The following is a 20,332-nucleotide window of genomic DNA, read 5'->3' as shown; positions in this document are numbered from 1 at the left end:
TGGACTACTGTAACAGCCTCTTTCTAAATCTATCTGCCTCCTCTCTCCGCCGTTTACAACTAATCCAGAACAGGGCTGCAGAACCTATCCTAAGCCTTAAGCCCTGGGATCGTATCTCTCCAGCTCTGAAATCTCTCCATTGGCTCCCAGTGGACGCAAGGATTACATTTGAAACCCTTTGCATTGTCCACAAGGCTTTCTGTTGCCTGGGTCCAAAATAACTTCAACTATCCCTCGTAAATACCTCCCCTCTCAAGCCCTTTGCTCCTCTACCTCCAACTCCCTCAGGGTCAGTCGTTTTTCAAAGAAGCGAGCTGGGGGTAGATCTCTTTCTTCGGCTGGTGCCTCCCTTTGGAGCTGCTTCCCTGCCACCATGAAACTTGAGGAGAATCATCTACGGTTCCGGAAGCTCCTCAAGACCTTCCTCTTCGCTTCTGCCTTTGCCTCACCTCTCCCCTGCTTATCTGCTTTCTCTCTCGGCACTGTGCACCTGGCCACCCCTCTGTCCTCGGGCTGAGGTACCTACTCACCCTGCCACCCTCCTGCACTGCCTCCAGGCCACCTCTTGCACTGGGGCCTGTAGCTGTACCCTACAGTCCCCCACCCACTTTTCTTCTGCACTTATCAGATTCACCCTATCTGACTAACCTAGCACTTTGCCACTTACAGGCTGCACTACCACGGTTTTCTATTTTTTTAACCTTATTTATTTATTATTTATTATTTATTTTTCTCTTTCCCATGCTCTGCACTTTCCAATTCCCCCCCCTCCATGCACTTTCCTCCTCTTTCCCTCCCCCATGCACTTTCCTCCTCTTGCCCTCCCTCAAGCACTTGCGCAATCTCAATGTCACTGGGCCTAGTAAGATCGTTGTTTTTGTTTCTCCCCTGTTCCCCTCCCTTCGCCTGGTCACGCTCAGAAACACCTGTGTACGAGCGCAATATAAATAAAATATCATATCATGAACAGTAAGGATGTGAAATTAACTATCATACTCGGCCTGACGACATTTCAGATAGTGCAAGAGCGAAGACATAGATAAGGAAGCAAGGGGGAGAGTGGGAAGGAAATGGAAACAGACAGGCGACTACTGTACTAGGCCTGACGACATTTCTGGTCGAGCCGGAGAAAACAAAAAGGTGAGGGAGGAGTGCAGAAAGGGAGGGGAGGAACAAAACAAGCGACTATTGTGCTAGGCCTGATGACATTTCAGATAGTGCTTGGGGGGGTGGGGCGACAAGTAAGAGGAGGGAGGGGGAGGGGGGAGTAGACAGACAAGGTTGCTATCATACTAGGTCCAGGGACAGTGCATAGAGGGCAGGTGATCCGAAAAAGGGAGACATGGAGAGGAGGAGAGAATAGAGTAAGCAGCCAAAAAGAGTGGAGAGGCAAGAGGGGAGAGCGAATAATGTAGAAAGAACACAGAATAAGTAAGATAGCAAGATGCAGCACTCTGGGTAATGAGAGTGGAGGAGAAAAGGCAATAAAAAAATCACAATGTTCAAAAAGGCGAAGCTCTTGAGTTGCAAAAAGGGATTAACATAACCTAGTCAGTCTCCCGGGTACAAAATGGACCAGAGGGGCAGTTACCAGGCAATAATACCTTTGTAGTGTCTTGGCTGTTCAACATAGGCAAACCAGGCTTGTTGATGCTGTTCAATGGTTCAATTCAGTCAGAGGATTTGGCAGTCTCGTGGCCCACGGAAACCAGATGTCGAGGTGGGGCTGAACGGAAGTATGCTCCAGTTTCAAAGCATCACTCAAGCGATGCTGATCATGAAGGTCATGAGGTTCGGTGGTCAAACTGGTGACGGGATGCACAAGTAAGTCAGTTTGATGAGGGAGCTCAATGGATAAGAGTTTGGAAAGAAGACCAGGGTCGGTTCGATGGTCAACTGTAATGGCGATGAAGAGACAGGTGGTTCGAACAGCGGTTCGAGAAATGCAAGTGCAGCAATGCTTCTTGGTTCGAGCCGAGGAAACCAATCCCATTAGCTGGCATGTGAGAGAACTAGTTTGAACGGGCAGCAATGCGGTTCGAAAGTTAGTGCGTGCCAAACGCAGCTGCAGAGACGTACTGTGGGATCGAAATGGGTCGAACGCACTCTAATCACGGGTTGCAGCAGATAGACTACGAAATTGCAGAAATCCTAGCCGTCTTGGCTCTCAGGTGCTGCAAGTCCCAATCCAGGCTCTCAGGGACAAGAGGAGTCCTTATCAGACCCCCAAACACAAAGGGGACTGGCATACACCTTCGGCATGGTTCGGTCCTGGGCAACAGTGTGGCTGGCAGAAATGCAGGTGTTCCATCAGCAATTCACCCCCAATGGTTCCTGCCTTGGAACACATGCCTTCAACTCACAACTGGAGGACTTTGGAAAGGGCTCCTCTCCCAAGAGAATACAATGAAACATTTGTGAAGGTTTGAAATCCAGAGATATTCAAACGAGTAGTGCGAGACCCCTTCTTTTAAAGGCAAAGGTCAAGAGGTGATTGGTCAAACAAGCCTGCTTTAAGGGTCCGATCCTGTCCTTGGAACAAGTGGACTTTGCCTTCTGACATCACACCCAAAGTGATTTGTTGTGGGGACAGGAAGGAAAGATGTAGAGAGCTCCTGACAGCTGGAGCAAGGTTCCTCCATCTGGTTTCTCTCTGCCTACATTAATTCCCCTCTCAAAGGCTCTTGTGTGCAGCACAATGGTGCAAAGCTACGTGAATGGATGTGCCCCTTGGCAAAGCTCCTGTGACAACTTACTGTGAAGTGGCTGTCTCTGTGGAGGGTGTCACAAAGGAACAAAGAGGCAGCCCCTGTGGCTACAGTCTTGCTGGCATCAGCAAGAACTGCCAGGCTGGAGGGAATACGCAACCCTCCCACAGCTGAACTGTACTCACAGGTCTGATACATGTACAATATCAAATTGATGTGGCTTGGAGAAATATGAGATACTAGCCACTATACCTCAAACTCCAGCATGGCTTATATTTACAGTTTAATGTGCCACCAATATTGCATTCTCATAGTTATGTAGTTTTTGGAACAGAGGTGCATATCTTAAATGCAGCACCTGAACTGCAGAGACTCGGCTGTCACTGCATCGGTCAAGAGGGCACATGTGACCCGCATGAACCAGCTCTGTGGCACTGGAGAGCAGTCACAGCAGTTCAGGGTACTGATTCAGCAGGGCACAAGTTTACACTATGCTTGTGGCAGGGACCTTATAAAAGGGAAATCGTCTGATGGTATTTTGTTAACTAATAATAAAAAAATCCAGGGCTTCTACACCCTTGGCAGATGGAAATTCCTCACAGTAAGCATGCCATCCCGGGAATGCCAATCATAGCTTCCAGGATGCCATGCACCCTGCGTTGCAGGACACGACGCATGACGCATTCAAACCTAGACTACCAAGTACGGGGAATTTAACATGGCCTCAGTTCAGCCCTGCATGAATAAATGACAAGATATCGAAAGCTTGCAAATAAATAACTTGGTATCAACTTCTTTTCTATTTTACTCACTCCCCTTACACGCACAACACAGTAACCCTTTCTCACCAGCCACTACCTGACCTTTTGGCCTCTTGGTCTGCCACCTACCCTTCTTCTGACCTCACCAGAACCACCTACCGCCTTCCAGATGCCCCTTATATCCTCCACCTCCTGTCTCCATGTGTTGTCCCCTTCTGGTTCGCCAAGCTGTCCCACCCAGGTGTTACAGACATCAAAGCAAATATAATGGGGTCTAAGCCCTGCCCCTTCTCTCATGCAGGTCCATTGTGGATCATCAGTGGAGACCCCCCTACAATCAAAGTTACAGTTCATGTGAGAGTCCAAGCCTCTAGCAGGAGAGCCTATCCCAAAGAGTCACTTCATGGATCTGTTACTAGTGAACAGTGTTTAAGCAGCTATGCTCTGGAATGCCAAACCACGGCTCTGCTGGAGGTGAGCACAGTTGCTGGGAACAGTGGTGGTGGAAGGATTCTGCACATGTGCTCACACTTAGTTTGGTCTCTTGCTTTGTCCCGCAGCGGTTCCAGATTGTTAAGCTACTGGTTGGGGTGCGCTGGCACTCGGTATCGCTCAAGCGTCTCGGGTGGTCTATTCTCTCTTCGATCTACTGCTGGGCTGCAGCGAGCTGTAGTTCTCAAAGAAAAATAGAGGGACTGGCCAGCATTTGGAAATGGAGGTATTGGCAAATTGAGACTGGTACCTGAATTCAATTACACAGGCGCATAAAAAGGACAGGGACTAGGGTCCTCCCAACTGCCACGTTCCCCCTTAGGTAGAACTGGCTCCAGTAGGCCCCCCAACACACACAGAGGGGGATCCCCATCCCATCTTGACAGGGGCAGGCTACTGACCCGGTCACTCTATATGTCCAAAAATAGATGTGCAATGCCAAACTCACACACACAAAAACCTAGGGCAAAATTGGTACTTTATCCAGATGACGTTCTCTGTGGGTCAACATAGAGGGTTCTCTGTCACATTCCCATAGTTCATCTATTTGTACATGTTCACGCACTACATGCACCCATTAAAAAGAAACAAGGAGATTATGGAGGCCAGTGCGGACCGTCTCACCTCAGTGCGAGGCTGCAGTGAATGCCGTAGCCGTACAATGTGGTGGGAAAAAAGGGAAGGGTTTTATTTTGCAAATAAAAAGATATACACATAACATGGCAGTTGTCACTCTATAGTTAAGATAATAGCAACAGTATTTTGGAAAATGGCAATCCAAGTTGGTTTTGACTAGCTACTTTAAATAAAAGTTTTAAATTAGGTCACCGGCCTCGTCAAATAGAAAAGTTGAGGAAAAATAGGGAAAGAAACTCTGCTTCAGCCCGCTCCCATTAATTTCCCCATAAACAATGCCATTAGGGTATGCACACCAAGAGAAAAGGCTGGATTTGCACCGAGTAAGAAACAAGCTGGGCGCAAAGCTTTGCAGATGTTCCTTTTTTCTTTTTTTAAATTTGGTTTGACACCATCTAATCGTTTTTAAACAAATCAAAGGAGAATGGAGTGGAGGGTGAAGGGGTGCCCATGGTCCCAAAAAAGTATACATCTCCAATGGTGCACTACGGCACTAAATCTTTATATAAATAAAAGATCATTTACTTTTTGCTTGCTGCAAGCTATTTCCACAGTATTACCGCATGATTGTGAAAATGAAAAATGCTCAAAATTATATTTGGAGGAGCAAAAAGGTTCACATCAGGGTACGGCAGGGAAGGGGAAATAACCAAATAGTTAGTTGGCCACTTTGATGAGGGTTGGGTTGGTGGGGGCGCGAGGGGATCAGTTTTGAGTCAGATTATTGTAGTCTTGCCGTGTACGAAAAAACATCTCAAAACGTGATCGGAAAAAAAAGTTTGCCACGGGAAAGAGCACAGAACTTGAGGTCAGTATCTTGCCGTTCACCAAATTCGGCATGTAAATGAAATGGGCCATCTCTTTTATAGGGATTTGGAGTGGAGGGTCTCTACAGGCCTCACTCAGGCTTGCATTCATTCCAAAATTATTACGGCCAATCAACCATGAAAACGTCACAGTCCTCTTCCCGAGTAATCTACTAAATGTGGATTGGGGTCTGAATGCAGACATCTAGCTACTGTGGATTTGAAACAGCAAGAATTGAAGATATACCTATATATGGCCACACCTACCATTCATTCTTTCATAGGAACAATTGCCTGGCAAAGGACTCTACACGATTGTACATGGGAGGGAGCGACTCAAAACGTAGGAGTACAGCAGAACAGTTCCCCCTGAAACAAGAAGGATGCCACCAGCTAGTGCCATTCCAGCCTGCTATGAAAGAACTTAATTGGACCTTGACTTCCTTAAATAAAGGCTGGCACAGGAGGGTAGGTTGTTCCACAGATCATGAAGGATTTTGGCTTTGCACCACTGCCAAGGAAAGGAGCAGTGTGTGCAACGACCATTGACACTGGCGCCACAAATGCACGCATGTGCTGTTAAAAAATCTTGAACATGAACACTCTTAAGGCCTCCCAATCTGCGGTCATGGAGCAGGGAATGTTCTTTACGGGTTTCAAAATGCTCACTCGCCACTAGCGAGTGATAATTGACGTGTGGCAAATAAGACATTGTGCGCTGTCTCGGTGGGGAGAATAGAGGCAGCTTACTATGAACTTGCAACTTACATTTTCTACGAGCAATGGCTTCCATTTCAGGACCTATGCAATAACGCCAGGCTCCAAGTACTGCAGTGCTGCTTAATCAAAGCGTAAGATTAGACCAGTGTGTTTGAGGATGACAACAACTTGGCCAGAAACACTTGGCAATGTCTTCTTGACATCAGGTGCTGAACAGTGCAGTTGAATGTTCATGTGTTGACAATGGGGTGATCCAGACCAACAACTTTTGCCAAGACTTTTGATGCAGGCTCTATAATGGTCTATAAATTAGTTGCCTGGCACCAACAACAGGGATTGGTGTCATGCTCTGCCATAAAAACAACACCAGTAGAGATAAGAAACAATACAACTAGTGTTTGAAATCACTGAATCCACACGGATGCTGGAAGAAAAGTACCCAAGTAAGCACAAGTAGCATGCACTGATGGGGTCTGTATATGCAGCAAAAAGGAACAAATATAAGAAGGCACATACCGCTTCAAATGGATAAAAAGTTCAAGTGGCAAGCTACTGGCCAGCCAGAAAAGTCACTCTCAATCTTAATGCAACACATACACACAGCACACCGTTTTGTTCTCGCCAAGAGTCAACCACGAGCCAATGACCTAAAGGAGTGCAAAAATTAGAGCCTCTGAATACATCCTCGAGACATCACTTTTGAGGTCAGGCGACACCTGGGTACTGTGACTTTCTGACTGAAGTCGCTACTGAGCATACTGGTGTCGTTTTAAGATCTATGCACCTAGAGCTACTCCTAGAGGTGATGAATCTGTGAAAGGATACCAATTAGAAAAAGGCCTGCTCAGCCAACACAAAATCAATACTGGGCACAATTTAAAATGCAGGAATTGAAGATCATTTTGGTTGTGATTGACAGGGTTTGCCTTATAAACTTGTCAACCTCACATTCTCTTGCCCCAATTCCCCAACCTCTCCAAAGTAAGAGAAGTCTTTTAAAGAGACTAATAAACAGCGCCAACACAACCAAGACTGTAACTTCAAATAGCTTTACAAATCATTTGCAAAAATCCTTCATTAACCGAACATGCTCATTTGAATTATTTCAGCATTTGATAGTCAACATTTTTGGAACTCTTACTGTGATCAACTGCACACCACATATGAAGGAGCATACCTTTGCGTCCAAGAGTTTATGTAGGCAAATATCTTAAGAGCATGTTCTTTTCTGAGTTGTAATCCATCTCCCCCTTCAACGTCTGTTACTGAGTTAACACAAAAAAAGCACATATTAGCAGACGTCCTTTTTCACAATGAAAGAAGTCAACTAGCATAGAAAAACAATGGCCCAAGCAAAGTTAATCATTATATACTGTGACAAGTGAGAATAAGGAGACAGACAAGGTGGTATTTTGGAAAACTTGTCTCTTTATTCAAACAACCTATCAGCCTTAGCCCTATTCTGGAAACCTTAATCTATCCCAATTCCTGTCCCTACCACAAAAACAGAACAGAAACTAACAAAAGTTAGGGCCTCTTGTCCAATGATTGAGTGGTGGTTGGTTTCTGACCCAGTATTAAGCCTCTTTGTCAAGAGGGGTCTCTGACACCATTGCTCAGTTCAAGTAACCAGGTGCCAGAATGTCTTTCTCCTCTCCCACCTCAGATTGTGAATTTGCTTTAAGTTTGTGTATTTTTCTTCCCCCTTTCTCGATCTGTGGTTTTGTGAGACACTTCTCATCAGTCCCAAGCATCTGATACCCATGGGATTGGTGGGATTTGAAAGTCCTGTTCCAGGTAGGGCTCTGGGATCCATTTACAATGGTTAATGTAATCTGCTCTATTGATCCCTCCTGTTGGTTGCCCCTCTCACGATCTAGGGTTTCACACCCAGCCTGGGTGCTCTCCATCTTTGGCACACCTTGGGTTTGAATTACTCTTAACCAGTCTTGTGGTTGTTTGGTTATGAACCCGCCTTTGGGTCGTCTAGTGCTCACCCTGATCTGGAGTTGTCCGGTTCACACCCCACCTTCGGGGGAATCAGACTTGACCTTGCTGCCCACCTCCAAACATCTGAGCCTCTGCGTGCCTTTTTCTTTTAGGAGCCGCTGCACTGGTTGGGAGTTTGTGAGGTGCCACTGTCTCATTCAGTCAGTTTCCTTTGCCTCTGCTGGAGCAGCTGCTCCCTTCCCGCCTGCTCCTAGCAGGGTCTGCAGCTCAGAGTCTCGCTGCTGTTCGGTGGCTCCACCTCCATCCACTGGGCCTCCTGTGCTGGATGTATCGGTTATGTGCTGCGGTCCTCCACCCTAGATCGAAGCACCATGCTGGGTGCGGGCTCGACTCTAGGCCAAACCTCCAAGGAGGAGGGTTAGCTCATGTGGCTCCACGGGCCTCTTTTCCCTTCAACCAATGAAAATGGGCTTTCCCCCCCTCTAGACAGCCAGAGGGTGGGATTATATCTTGTTCTCCGGGCCGGGTTAAGGACGGTGCCTGAATGGGGTCAGAGTCCATACAAGCCACGAACACAGCATTGCACAGGGATTGACAAAACAAAAGACCAACTAGTCACAAAAAAAGGTTCCCTTAAACATAAAAATGATTTTTTCCACCTCAGACCCTCAAGAACATCCACCTTTCCCAGGGAATCTGCCTCAGTTGCAACATTCTAGCTGATCTTGAGACTGTAGAAATTGATATGCGAGCATCTACTTAATCCATTGGCTAACAAATTCATACAAGTACTTGAATTGCTCACAGTTGAAAAAGAAGCACATTTTGTTTGAATTCAAAAGAAAACGTTAAGTCAGAGCTCTGGTGTAGAAATACTTTGTAACATCCCAGTGACTAGAAGACATCCCACTGGTCCTGTGCCATGCTTGATATTGTTAAACTAACAGTTCAGTGCAAGTGAAATCCTGGGTCTTCAGAATCATACTGTCTGATTTTGGTGTAATTTGGGAGCCACAAAAGGCATTTGAATATCTGCAGGTCTATTTTTCCAAAGTATTTCACCTTTCCTGCTTAGAAGCCATCTGAAGGAAAAATCCCATTTTGCCAAATGTACAAACTGAAGGTACTTCCCAGTTAAACCAAAGTCGCTTATTTAGAAATACTTTTGAGTAATATATAACATATGATGTCCCCTTTTCCTGAACCACTAACACAGGCACAAAAGTAGGATAAAAAAAAGTCAGAAGCAGCTGGTTCCCCACAGAACTGTGCAATTCAAAGGGCAGTCATCTAAAACGAAGGTGGTGAAGGGCTAACACATCAACCGATTCAAAGAATGGTGGTAGCAATGATATTAGGAACCTGGACATGGGGGGGACGAGAAGCAAAAGGGCAGGGAGCCAACAGCCTGCAAGGAAGTACAAGTGAGAAAGGTAAAAAAAGAAAAAAGTAAGTGGGTAAGTGCACACGAACATATCACTGTACAAGGACCATATGGTACCATAATCCTCAGCCAAGTCCCTCTACAGGTGGGAAATATTTTCTCTGGCCGGTAGCAGCGATATACTAGCTAACTAACATTGACAGGAGAGAAGATTTGATTTGTAGCCATAATGAGAGGTTGGTAAACCCACAATATAACAAATTAACCAATGTTATAAAATTCATATCCTACCACCTATTCAATGCAGAGTTTCAGTTTCAAAAGAACATTCTCAAGTATCCTTTTATTTCATTTTATTCGCGTTTTATAAATCACTGCAATACAAGCACGCCACTTCAAAGTGGCTACTGTTGGCAGAGATCATAAACTGCAGTCAGTAACACCAATGCAAAAAATCAGTGAATCAGTGATCATATTACTGTGACATATGAGTGAGCAGAGTGTTTGCTGCTCTGAATCTTTGTTTCCCTGTGGAATTGCTGCCGTGAAGTCCCAGACCGGAGTCTGTTTTCACTTTCATTGAATCCATCAGGCGGAGCTATAAACACCCACCCCTCGGCGGAGCCGAGGCGGAGTGAGCAGAGTGTGTTTGCTGCGTTTGCTGGGGAAGCACAAAGCAGTACTCTCTCGATATGTGGCTAACTTCCTCTCCCACCAATGTGCGCGCCATCTCTGTGCAGCGCGCCAAATCTGAGTCGGCTTCATCACGATCTCAGGTCCATGAGACCTTCTGCCCGCCACAAGTAAGTGAATCTGGGGTAGTGGGATTGCCTATGCTTACCAAATGTAAACAGTGTCATTTCATTTCTGGGAAAGATTTAAACTCAGTTGGTCAAGTTATGCTGGCAGGGCAAATTAATAAGGGAAATACTGCAACCGAAACCGAAATTCGTTTGATTCTAGCCCCTATTTCTAAATCAGCATGTGTTGACTTATGTTTCTGTGCATGTGAGCCTGGAGGTTCGGCGAACATGGACTCCAAACAAATCTGTGTTAGTAGTCCCAATGATAAAATAAGCTCACTGTATAATCCAGCGCAAGAAGCACTTTTGATCAAAGCAAAAAAAAAAACAGCGAATCCAGGACTCAATTTTGATCTTAAAGCAAACTATCACAATCCTAGTGATCTTGTAACATTGGAAAAAACAAGCGATCCCTTGCCAGAGGTGGCGCTGACTTTAGCTCACGAGGAAGTCTTTGAGGATCAATTACGCATACAACAACATTCTGAAGGAGCTATGTTGCCAGCGAAGTACTCGATCACCAGCCCACATCCGCATGATGCACAAATTCAGAATCCTGACGACTTTACGAAAAATCGTCGCGATTCTCTGAGTGTTGCCGACAAACTGATTGAAAACTTAAGAGTAACGCATCAGTCAATGGTGGCTGCACAAACCAGACAAAAACAAAACATATCAATGCTGGAAAACTTAGATTCGCAGTCTCCTGTGACCTCTCCTGAAAATCTATTGACTGCTCAACCTGTTATAAAGAGTCTTCGTCAGAAGTCCACGATAAAGTCGTTTCAGCAACCGAAACGTAGAAGGATAGATCAGAGCTTCCACGTATCAATTCCGTTATCACAGAAACGGCTATGTACAGACCTGGAACAGGTAACAGGAAACTTGCTACCAATAATTACTAAGAGAGGCCCCAGAATAAGTCCTTCATCTAGTTCCGATACAAGTTCGTCTGATTCTGAATCGCAAAACTACACGAACCAAAAAACAAATGGACGGATGATTCAACCAGATACTGACAGTCAAAGTAACCAAGGCAAGGTCGACAAAAATGGGCAACAATGTTTTTATCTGATCGAACAAGTAATTAATGAACTTCGACCTAACTTAACATCGGCCCTGACAATTACAGTAGCACCTTTAATCAAACTTTATGAACAGCTGAATGAATCATGCCGAGATCAAAACGCGCTGTTGGCTTTATTAAATGCAAAGATGATAAGTTGTGAAGATGAAATCAAAGGACTAAAAAGCGATTCGAAAATCGACACAAAGGCATGTGGCTCATTTATGGAGATAATTAGAGAGCAGTTAAAAACAAATGCAGATGACAAAAGTCTCTTTGCGCAGGTAGCCAAAGAAACTGCATCAATGATGAAAAGCTACCAAACAACAAAATTTCCTTTCTTCTCAAAAGAGTGATGATCGAATGCAAAAAGTTGGCTCACAAGTACGCTTTGATTCTAAATTTGTTAAAAACCAAACACAAGAGACAACAGACGATGTGGTACTCTGCAACATGGCTGATGATGTGGATACTTCGCAGAGAAACCTCAAAGTTATCACCCGAGAAGCTCAAATGATGATGCCAGTACCAATCAAGGATAAGTCTTCAAATAACACAAACGTACCAAACAACACTATCCTGTTAAATCCACAACTGGATTCTGGAGAGCTGACAGCTTTTTTTTGTGAAACTCTACCCTCCACCTCCGCTCAACCACTCATGTCTTTTCAGAAGTCAATTGCGATTGAGATCCAAGCGGTTCCCTGCCCTGATAAAGCAATGGAGAAAAGACAACCTACTTTTCCAATTTTCCAAAAACCTTCCCAAGATCTAAACGACCTGAACGAGTCAGGAAACACACAAAAAAAAGAAAAAAATCCAAAAACAACAACGAAAATCCAAAAACATACTAAAACGAAAAAATCCCCATGCCCGAGGCTCATGTAAATTCTTAAGGAACGTGAAGACCTTAAATGCCTTGTTACAGACGAGACTAGATTCGGAAGCTGCGAATCCCACTAAACCTAATGTTTGTTTAGAAGCCGCTCACCAACCGGATACATCTGGAGAAGATGCTGGTTACGTCGCCGATCCAATAGCGATCTTAGAAGATGATCTAACAGAAGTTGACGATATCGCTGTATTAATAAACCTTTCCACATACGAAGACGATCAAGGTGAACTTAGTGAAAAACAGCCAGCCTCTAATGAGCCTGAATCTTCTAGCGACAAGCTGCCAAAACCAGCGGCTGAACCATCGGATAGTGCCCGACCTATTGGAAGAGATTGTGGGAGAATAGGAAGAAGGTGCGAAATCACTAAGCATCTCCCAGAATCCACCACTCCAATACCGAACCATAGTAAAGAACTGCCAACTAAGTCATTTTGACCCTAAGTGAGCGTCTAAATATAATCGAAGCAACAAAAAAAAAAGACCGCTCTATAATTGGCAAACACTAATGATTTGTGTCGTGTAAATGAAGAGCAGCAAATAAATAGTATTATCTTGAACAAAACTGGACATGAAGCAGGTGAAAGATTTCACTCAAAGCAAAGTTGGATCTCGAAAACTCAAAAATCAAAACAATCAGCAACACAAATAATAAAGACAGCAAACTACTGTCTGATTCTAGAGCAGATTCTAAAAGGAAAAGATGAGCTAATTTTAAATCGTAGAGCGGTCTTTCAACTTTTTAATCATATACCACAACTGAGATCAATTGCTTCCGAAGACATTAGGACAGTGGAATTTGTTAACAAAAATCTAATGGATGTTGTAAAACTCCATATACATTCAAGATAGCTCTGATTTGAATTGCCTAGGCTTCGATCTGTCCGAATTCCAAGAGGCAGAATTAGAGCGATTAGATAGTCCTAGTGTGATCTCCAGAAATAACTGGCCAAAAAAATCTAATGAACAAGCTCAGACTTCACGGCAACCCGATAACCACTACCAACAGGAGAAATCGGAGACCTTTGATCGCGTAATCGCTCTGAATGAAAGCCAAATACATCAGGAAAAAAGCCAGAGATCAGAGGATCGTGATGTAATTAAAATCACGTTCGCAGCTGAAACGACCACCGATATAGAAACTGCGGATGCAAAGAAAGTAGGTGTCCCAATGGAGAAAGACTCCTGGTCTTGGTTAGCGAGTGCGCTAAACACCAATTTAGACAAATAATGCCGGAAGCAGCAGCAGGACCAGTCCCTAAGGATCGGGTCATGGAACACCCATGGTTTTGCTTATCTTTTTAACACATTCCCAAACGAATTTAAGCAGCTGGATGTAATTTGTCTCCAGGAAACATGGGTGTTAGAATGCCCGGTTGTTACAAATTACGAAATCGCCTTTAATCCGGCAGTGAAACTAATGAAAGGACGACCGAAAGCAGGTTTGATTATATTAACCAAGAGTGGAACATTTCTAACCATGAGATCCTCAAAAAATATTTCACCATATGTACAAGTGACTTGGATTGAGGTTGGCTCTCCCAAAAATGGCAAAAAAGAACAATTCGCCATTATCAATCTTTATTGGCAACACAATGTCTCAGACGAATCAGACTTTCTCGATCAAATATGCGATCTGATCGATTCGTTGCAAAGTGACGAAGCAAAACGTCACATAATATTATGTGGCGATTTGAACATGCCCTCTCTTCACCTTGTGGATTTTAAACAAACTGCCACTAATTTAGCTGTGACCAAAGATGCCTTTAAGATAAAAATGGCATGGGTTGAAGAAATGGACCTAAGGAGAATGGCCCTCTTGAACGGAAACACAAACGGGGATATACCTCTGCAATTTACATGGAGTAACGGGAAGCACCACTCAATCTTGGACTACTTCTATGTGTCAGACTCAATCATTGAACAAGTCTCTAGTCTAAACATTGCAGAAATGACACAAAGTGACCATAATCTGGTGATAGCCACTATAGATGGATTCGATACAACAAAAGAGAGATCTCTGGCAAACCCCGATCACGGTCGAACCAGGTCGAAACCGGATTCGATGGAATGAAAGAAAAATCAACAAAATGTCAACTATCCTGGAAAATACATATAAAGAAGATATGGTCATAAACGAAGAATATCCGACAATGTTTGACCAATACTCAGAGATTGTGCGTGGCCCGCTAAAGAACCAGCTGAGTCATAAGCATGAGTACGATCCAAAGATAGTTGTAAAGAAGCGAGAGTTGAGAAAATACGACAACTGAAAAAAAAAAAGGAAACCAAGAATGGTGGCTGGAATTTGACAAAATTAAAAAAACCTACAAATCATGGCTAAAATTACACAAACAGAACATGCTACAAGAAGATGCTGAAGCAATGTTAAAGCTCATGACCAATAGAAATCTAGCAAAATATTGGGAAGTCATAAATAAAACGGAAGCTCCACAGAAAGCGCTCCTCTCAAGTTTAGTCCCAGAGGCCCGATGGATTAAACATTTTTCAGGCTTGTTTGCAAAACAAACTGGTATCAGCTATGAACTAGCGGATGATAAAAAAGATTGGGAGCTACAAATCACTGAACAAGATATATTCAAGAGCATACAAAAACTTAGTACTTCAAGAGCCCCAGGGCCCGATGGGCTTACAAATTACAGCTTAAAAGAACATCCTGAGGCCTGGTCAAAGTTTTGCTTTAACTTGTTTAGAAACCTGCAAAAGCAGCAAAGAGGTCCAATGTCATGGAAGACGGGCATCATAGTGCCAATATTTAAAAAAGGAGATCGAAGCGAGCCAGGGAATTTCAGACCAACCGCTCTCCTGGATGTACTTGGAAAAATCTTTGCAACTCAGATATTAAATCACTTGACCGCATGGATACACGACTAACAACTTCGACATCCGGCAAACGGGGTTTGTGAAAGGAGTCGGTTGCGCCCTGAACCTGTTGATGCTTAACATTCTGAAAATGGAGGCGATTAAGAACAACAAGAAGGTTTATGTGGCATTCGTTGATTTGGCCTGTGCTTTTGACAGTGTAGATCGACAGATACTATGGAGAAAACATGAGCACCATCGTTGCCCAGGAAATCTGCTAACACCAATACACGATCTACATTCAGAAGAAAAAGTTACTTTCTTACCTGGTAACGTTCTTTCGATGGGATGGTCCGACGACGTATTCCATATCTATGACATGTAATCACCACAGCTGTGCTGTTTCGGAAACTTTTTCGGCGTCTGCGCCCTGCGTCGATGACGTCGATGCGCCGTCGTCGAGGACCTCCTCCGACGTCCGACGTCATCCGATGTGATAAGTAGGACGCACGACGCCCATAGCCTCAGTTGTAGTTTTTTCCCCCAGAACGTGTGACATAAGTCAACTGCCAGTCAGACACAAAGCCTTGCGGAACGTAAGCTGCAATCGCAAAAGAAATTCTGTAGCGGGGAAGGCAGGGCGGGAGCGATATGGAATACGTCGTCGGACCATCCCATCGAAAGAACGTTACCAGGTAAGAAAGTAACTTGTTCTTCGAGGGGATTGGGTCCTCCGACGTATTCCATATCTATGACAGACTCCCAAAGCAGTACCAAAGCAAGGAGGAGGGAAAGAATTTAGAATCAAAATGTAGAATAGCCAATCAAATAGCAGAGCAAAGGACCGCCTTGCCAAAGGCCAGATCCTGTGCTCGGATGGAATCAAGGGAATAGTGACGTACAAATGTATGTACTGAAGCCCAGGTGGCTGCATCACAGATGTTGCGAATAGGAACACCCCTCTGCAGGGCAGTAGACGCAGCCATACCCCTGGTAGAATGGGCCCGCAAGCCAGCCGGTGGGTCCTTACCCGCCAAACGGCAGCACTCCGAGATGGCCAAAATAATCCAGCGAGACAAAGTCTGTTTCGTCACAGCTTGCCCCAAACGCTTTCCAGCGTAACCAATAAAGAGTTGATCATCCACTCTGACCCGGGACATGCGTGAAACATAAAAGCTTAAAGCTCTCCTAGGATCAAGCCTATGGAGCCTCTCCTCTTCCTTACCAGGATGCGGAGGAGGATAGAATGCCGGAAGAACAACCTTCTGGGCCAAATGAAATTCCGTCACTACCTTCGGAAGAAAAGAAGGACGAACTCTAAGGACAACCCTGTCCTTGTGAAATACAGTGAAGGGAGGCTTAACTGAAAGTGCCTGTAACTCACTCACTCTGCGAGCGGAAGTAACCGCAACTAAAAACACAGTTTTCAGAGTTAACAGCCGCAAAGGGCAAGAATGTAAAGGCTCAAACGGAGCACCCATAAGAAACTTAAGAACCAGGCTTAAATCCCAACCGGGCACCAGGAAAGGTGACGGAGGGAACACATTAGTGAGCCCTTTCAGGAACTGTGAAATCAAAGGGATTTTAAAGTAAGAACACTCTTCAGACGAGCGCTTAAAGATGGACAGCGCCGCCAGGTAACCCTTAATGGTACCCACTTGCAAGCCCCTGTGGGCCAAAGAAAGTAAAAAGGACAGAACCATGGGGATGTCACATGCAAAAGGATCCACATTCTGAACCCTGCACCAGTCGCAGAATTTACGCCAACGGTACAGAGACTTTGTTGCCGGTCTTCGGGCCGAAAGCAACACCTCCATCACGTCCTCAGGGAGGTCCCAATCCTTATACCTCAACCTTTCAGAAGCCAAGCGTGAAGGTTGAGGGATCTGACCTCTGGATGGAGAACCTGACCCCCCCTCCCGTGAGAGCAGATCGTCTCGGTAGGGAAGACGACGTGGAGGGCAGATGGATAAGTCGAGAAGGTCCGGGTACCACGTCCTCCGAGCCCACGCCGGGGCAATGAGGATCATCCGGGAACCGAACTTCCGTAACCTCCGCAGCACTTGCGGGATGACGGGGACTGGAGGAAACGCGTACAGCAGCGGGAATGACCACTCCACCACGAACGCGTCTCCTAAGGCTCCTTCTGGAGGAAATTCCCGCGAGCAAAACCTTTCGCACTTCCGGTTGACACTGGAGGCGAAGAGATCCACTTGAGGGGTCCCCCAAAGGGCGAAGATCTCCAGGAGAATCTCCTGAGCCAACTCCCACTTGTGAGAGATCGCGCTCTGCCTGCTCAGAGCGTCCGCCGTCACGTTTTCGGCTCCGGCCAGATGAACTGCCGAGATCGAAACTTCCTGCTGGATGGTCCAGAACTCGAGCTGCATCGCCTCTCTGCACAGAGGAAGTGACCCTGCCCCCCCCTTTTTGTTGAGGTAGTGCATGGCCACTGTGTTGTCCGTCAGGATCAGGACATTCTTCCCTCGCACAGACGGCAGAAAAGCCTTCAGGGCTAGCCTGACGGCCCTCAGCTCCAACAGATTGATATGGAGTCTGGACTCCGACGGAGACCAACGACCGCTGACTGTCAGCCCGTTGGCATGAGCTCCCCATCCCGTGAGGGATGCATCCGTCACGATCGTCACCTCCGGCCAGGGAAGCCAAAATGGAGCCCCCTTCATCAAGTTGCCTTCGACGGCCCACCACAGAAGGTCCCGGGCGACCGAGGACGGCACCTGAATCGAGTCCGACATCCTGCCGGAGGACTGCGACCATTGCGTCTCGAGTGCCCACTGCAAAGATCTCATCCGCAGGCGAGCCTCTGGCACCAGAAGAATGCAGGATGCTATGAGGCCGAGCAACCTCAAGAACTCGAACGCTGGGAGCGTCTGGGCATGCTGAAACTTGTGCACCATCTGCTGAATGTGAAGAGCCCTCACCTGAGGAGGAAAACACTGCCCCAGGGAAGTGTCGAGCACTGCTCCGATGTACTGGAGCCGCTGTGTTGGCGTCAAATGGGACTTCTTTAAATTGAGGGAGAAGCCCAGCCTGTGAAGGGAGCGACAGGTGATCGATAGATGATCCAGGACTTGCTCGGGAGAGCTCCCCCTGATCAACCAATCGTCCAGGTAGGGGTAGACGTGAATCCCCCCTTGCCTGAGATGCGCTGCCACCACCACCATGAGCTTGGTGAAAACCCTCGGGGCTGAGGTCAATCCGAACGGCAGGACCCGAAACTGAAAGTGCGAGTCGCCAACCGCGAACCTCAGGTACTTCTTGTGCTTGGGATGGATCGGCACACGGAAGTAAGCATCCTTGAGGTCGAGTGACACCAACCAGTCCTGAAGCTGAAGGGCCTGGAGGACTTGAGAGAGAGTAACCATCTTGAACTTGTCCTTCCTGAGGAGTTTGTACAAACCGCGCAAGTCCATGATGGGTCTCAAACCCCCGTCTTTCTTCGAAACCAAAAAATAAGGGGAACACCATCCCTTGTTCCTCTCCGCTACAGGCACCAGTTCTATGGCGCCTTTCTCCAGCAGGGCTTGAATTTCCTGCGCAAGGAGCGGATCCGGACTCTGCAAAGAGGTTCCCCGGTGGATTGTCGCGAGGCCTGTGCCGAAAAGGAAGACAGTAGCCGTGGGTTATGATCTCCAGAACCCACACATCTGAAGTCATGGCTTGCCACTCTACAAGATGCTGCGCCAGCCTTCCCCCAACCGGCGAACCATGGGACATGGCCTCACGACTGAGTGGGAGCGGCTGCGGCGTTACCTGAGGGCAAAGAGGCAACTGCCCGAGCGGCCTTGGCACCACGGGTACCCTGTCGTCCACCTTTGGTACCTCTGTGTTGGCTTCTTTGACTGCCAGCTCCTCTCGCTTTACTGAAGGAGGAGTAATAGCGAAAGGAACCACCCCTCCACTGCTGTCCCCTAGGACGAAAAGGCGGAGATTGGCGAACTGCAGCGCCCAACGACTTTGCTGCAGCATTTGAGGTCTGCAACCTCTCAAGGCTCTCGTCAGCCTTGCTGCCAAAAAGATGTTCACCATCAAAGGGCATGTTGAGGAGCCGGGACTGCACATCAGGCGCAAACCCCGACTTCCGCAACCACGCAAACCTGCGTATCACGGTGCTCGCCGCCATGGACCTACTGACGCATTCAGCCAAGTCCAAACCCGACTGAACGGACTCACACATGGCATCCTTACCATCCTGGACCATAGCAAGGAAACCATCCCGTTCATCCCCTTCGGGAACATGTTCAGCCGCTAACGCAACACAGTTCCACAGAGTGTGCTTGAAACGTGACAAGGCACAAATGGAGTTGGCCGCCTGAAGCGCCATACCACCAGAAGAAAACACTTTCTTCGCCCAGCCATCAAAACGTTTGTCGTCCCTATCAGGAGGGATGGTAGGGTACGACGCCTGCTTCGCCGGGGCCATGGCCGCCTGCACCACCAAACTCTCCGGAGTGGGGTGCCTGGTCAAGTAGCAGGGGTCGCCACTGGCTGGACGGTATTTTCGCGACAAGGATCTGCCCACCGCCGGGAGACTCTCCGGAGCAGTCCAAGCCGCTGCCACCCTTCTCTGTAAAGCCATATGGAACGGCAGAACCGGGTCAGTTGGGGGACCAACATCAAGGATGTCTGTCAGATCATCCTGCACAAACTCCCCTGGGGGAGCAGACCATCCCAAGTACTCAGAAACCCTAGCCATAAGGCGCCGGTACGAGGAATCAGCATGAGAGCCAGGCTCAGGCCTACAAAACTCCACCTCCGGAGAGGTGTCCAGTCCACTGGCATCATGCAGTGACTGTCTCAACTCGTCAAACTGACTATGGCCCGAGACAATGTCACCCGGAACCTGACTAGGAACCAGGCCATCAGAATCCTCATCCGCCTCTGAAATATAGTCCAGGTGGCGAAAAGAAGGCACTCGAGAGTGCTTGCGCTTAACCAGAGCCTTCCTAGGGGGTCCACCCGTGCCCTGGGGTACCTCCGACACGAAAGGCGTCGAGCGAATCGGCGCCAGCGTCGAGAGAACCGGCATCGGCGCCGAGAGGATCGGCGTCGAGGAAATCGGCGTCGACGTCAGATGCAGCGCCTCCAGAATCGGCGGCGTCGACACAGCCCTCGAGGCCGGAGCCCCGAGCGTGTCCCTCGACGACCTGAGCGTCAACGGCATTGACGACTTCCTCGGAGCCAGAGCCTCGAGAAAGCCTGTCGACGCCCTCGACGCCACAGACGTCGAAGCCTTCTTCGAAGACCTCACAGGTGCACACGGTCTCGAACGC

At 47.0% G+C, this 20,332-nt stretch overlaps 1 protein-coding gene across 1 annotated transcript in view; it reads right to left on the bottom strand.

The window, feature by feature from the left end:
* USP34 (ubiquitin specific peptidase 34) overlaps window positions 1-20,332 on the bottom strand; it is a 3,618,222-nt gene that overhangs the window by 3,515,683 nt on the left and 82,207 nt on the right. The window contains exon 2 of the mRNA XM_069608012.1: window positions 7,301-7,388. Within this exon, the coding sequence (XP_069464113.1) occupies window positions 7,301-7,388 (88 nt within the window). The remainder of the gene's footprint in view (window positions 1-7,300; window positions 7,389-20,332) is intronic.

Source organism: Ambystoma mexicanum, chromosome 4q (genome assembly GCF_040938575.1).
Source record: "Ambystoma mexicanum isolate Mex_15411 chromosome 4q, UKY_AmexF1_1, whole genome shotgun sequence".
Taxonomy (NCBI): Eukaryota; Metazoa; Chordata; class Amphibia; order Caudata; family Ambystomatidae; genus Ambystoma; species Ambystoma mexicanum.
The sequence above is the reverse complement of the archived record's forward strand: the minus strand, read 5'-3'. Positions and strand labels throughout refer to the sequence as shown.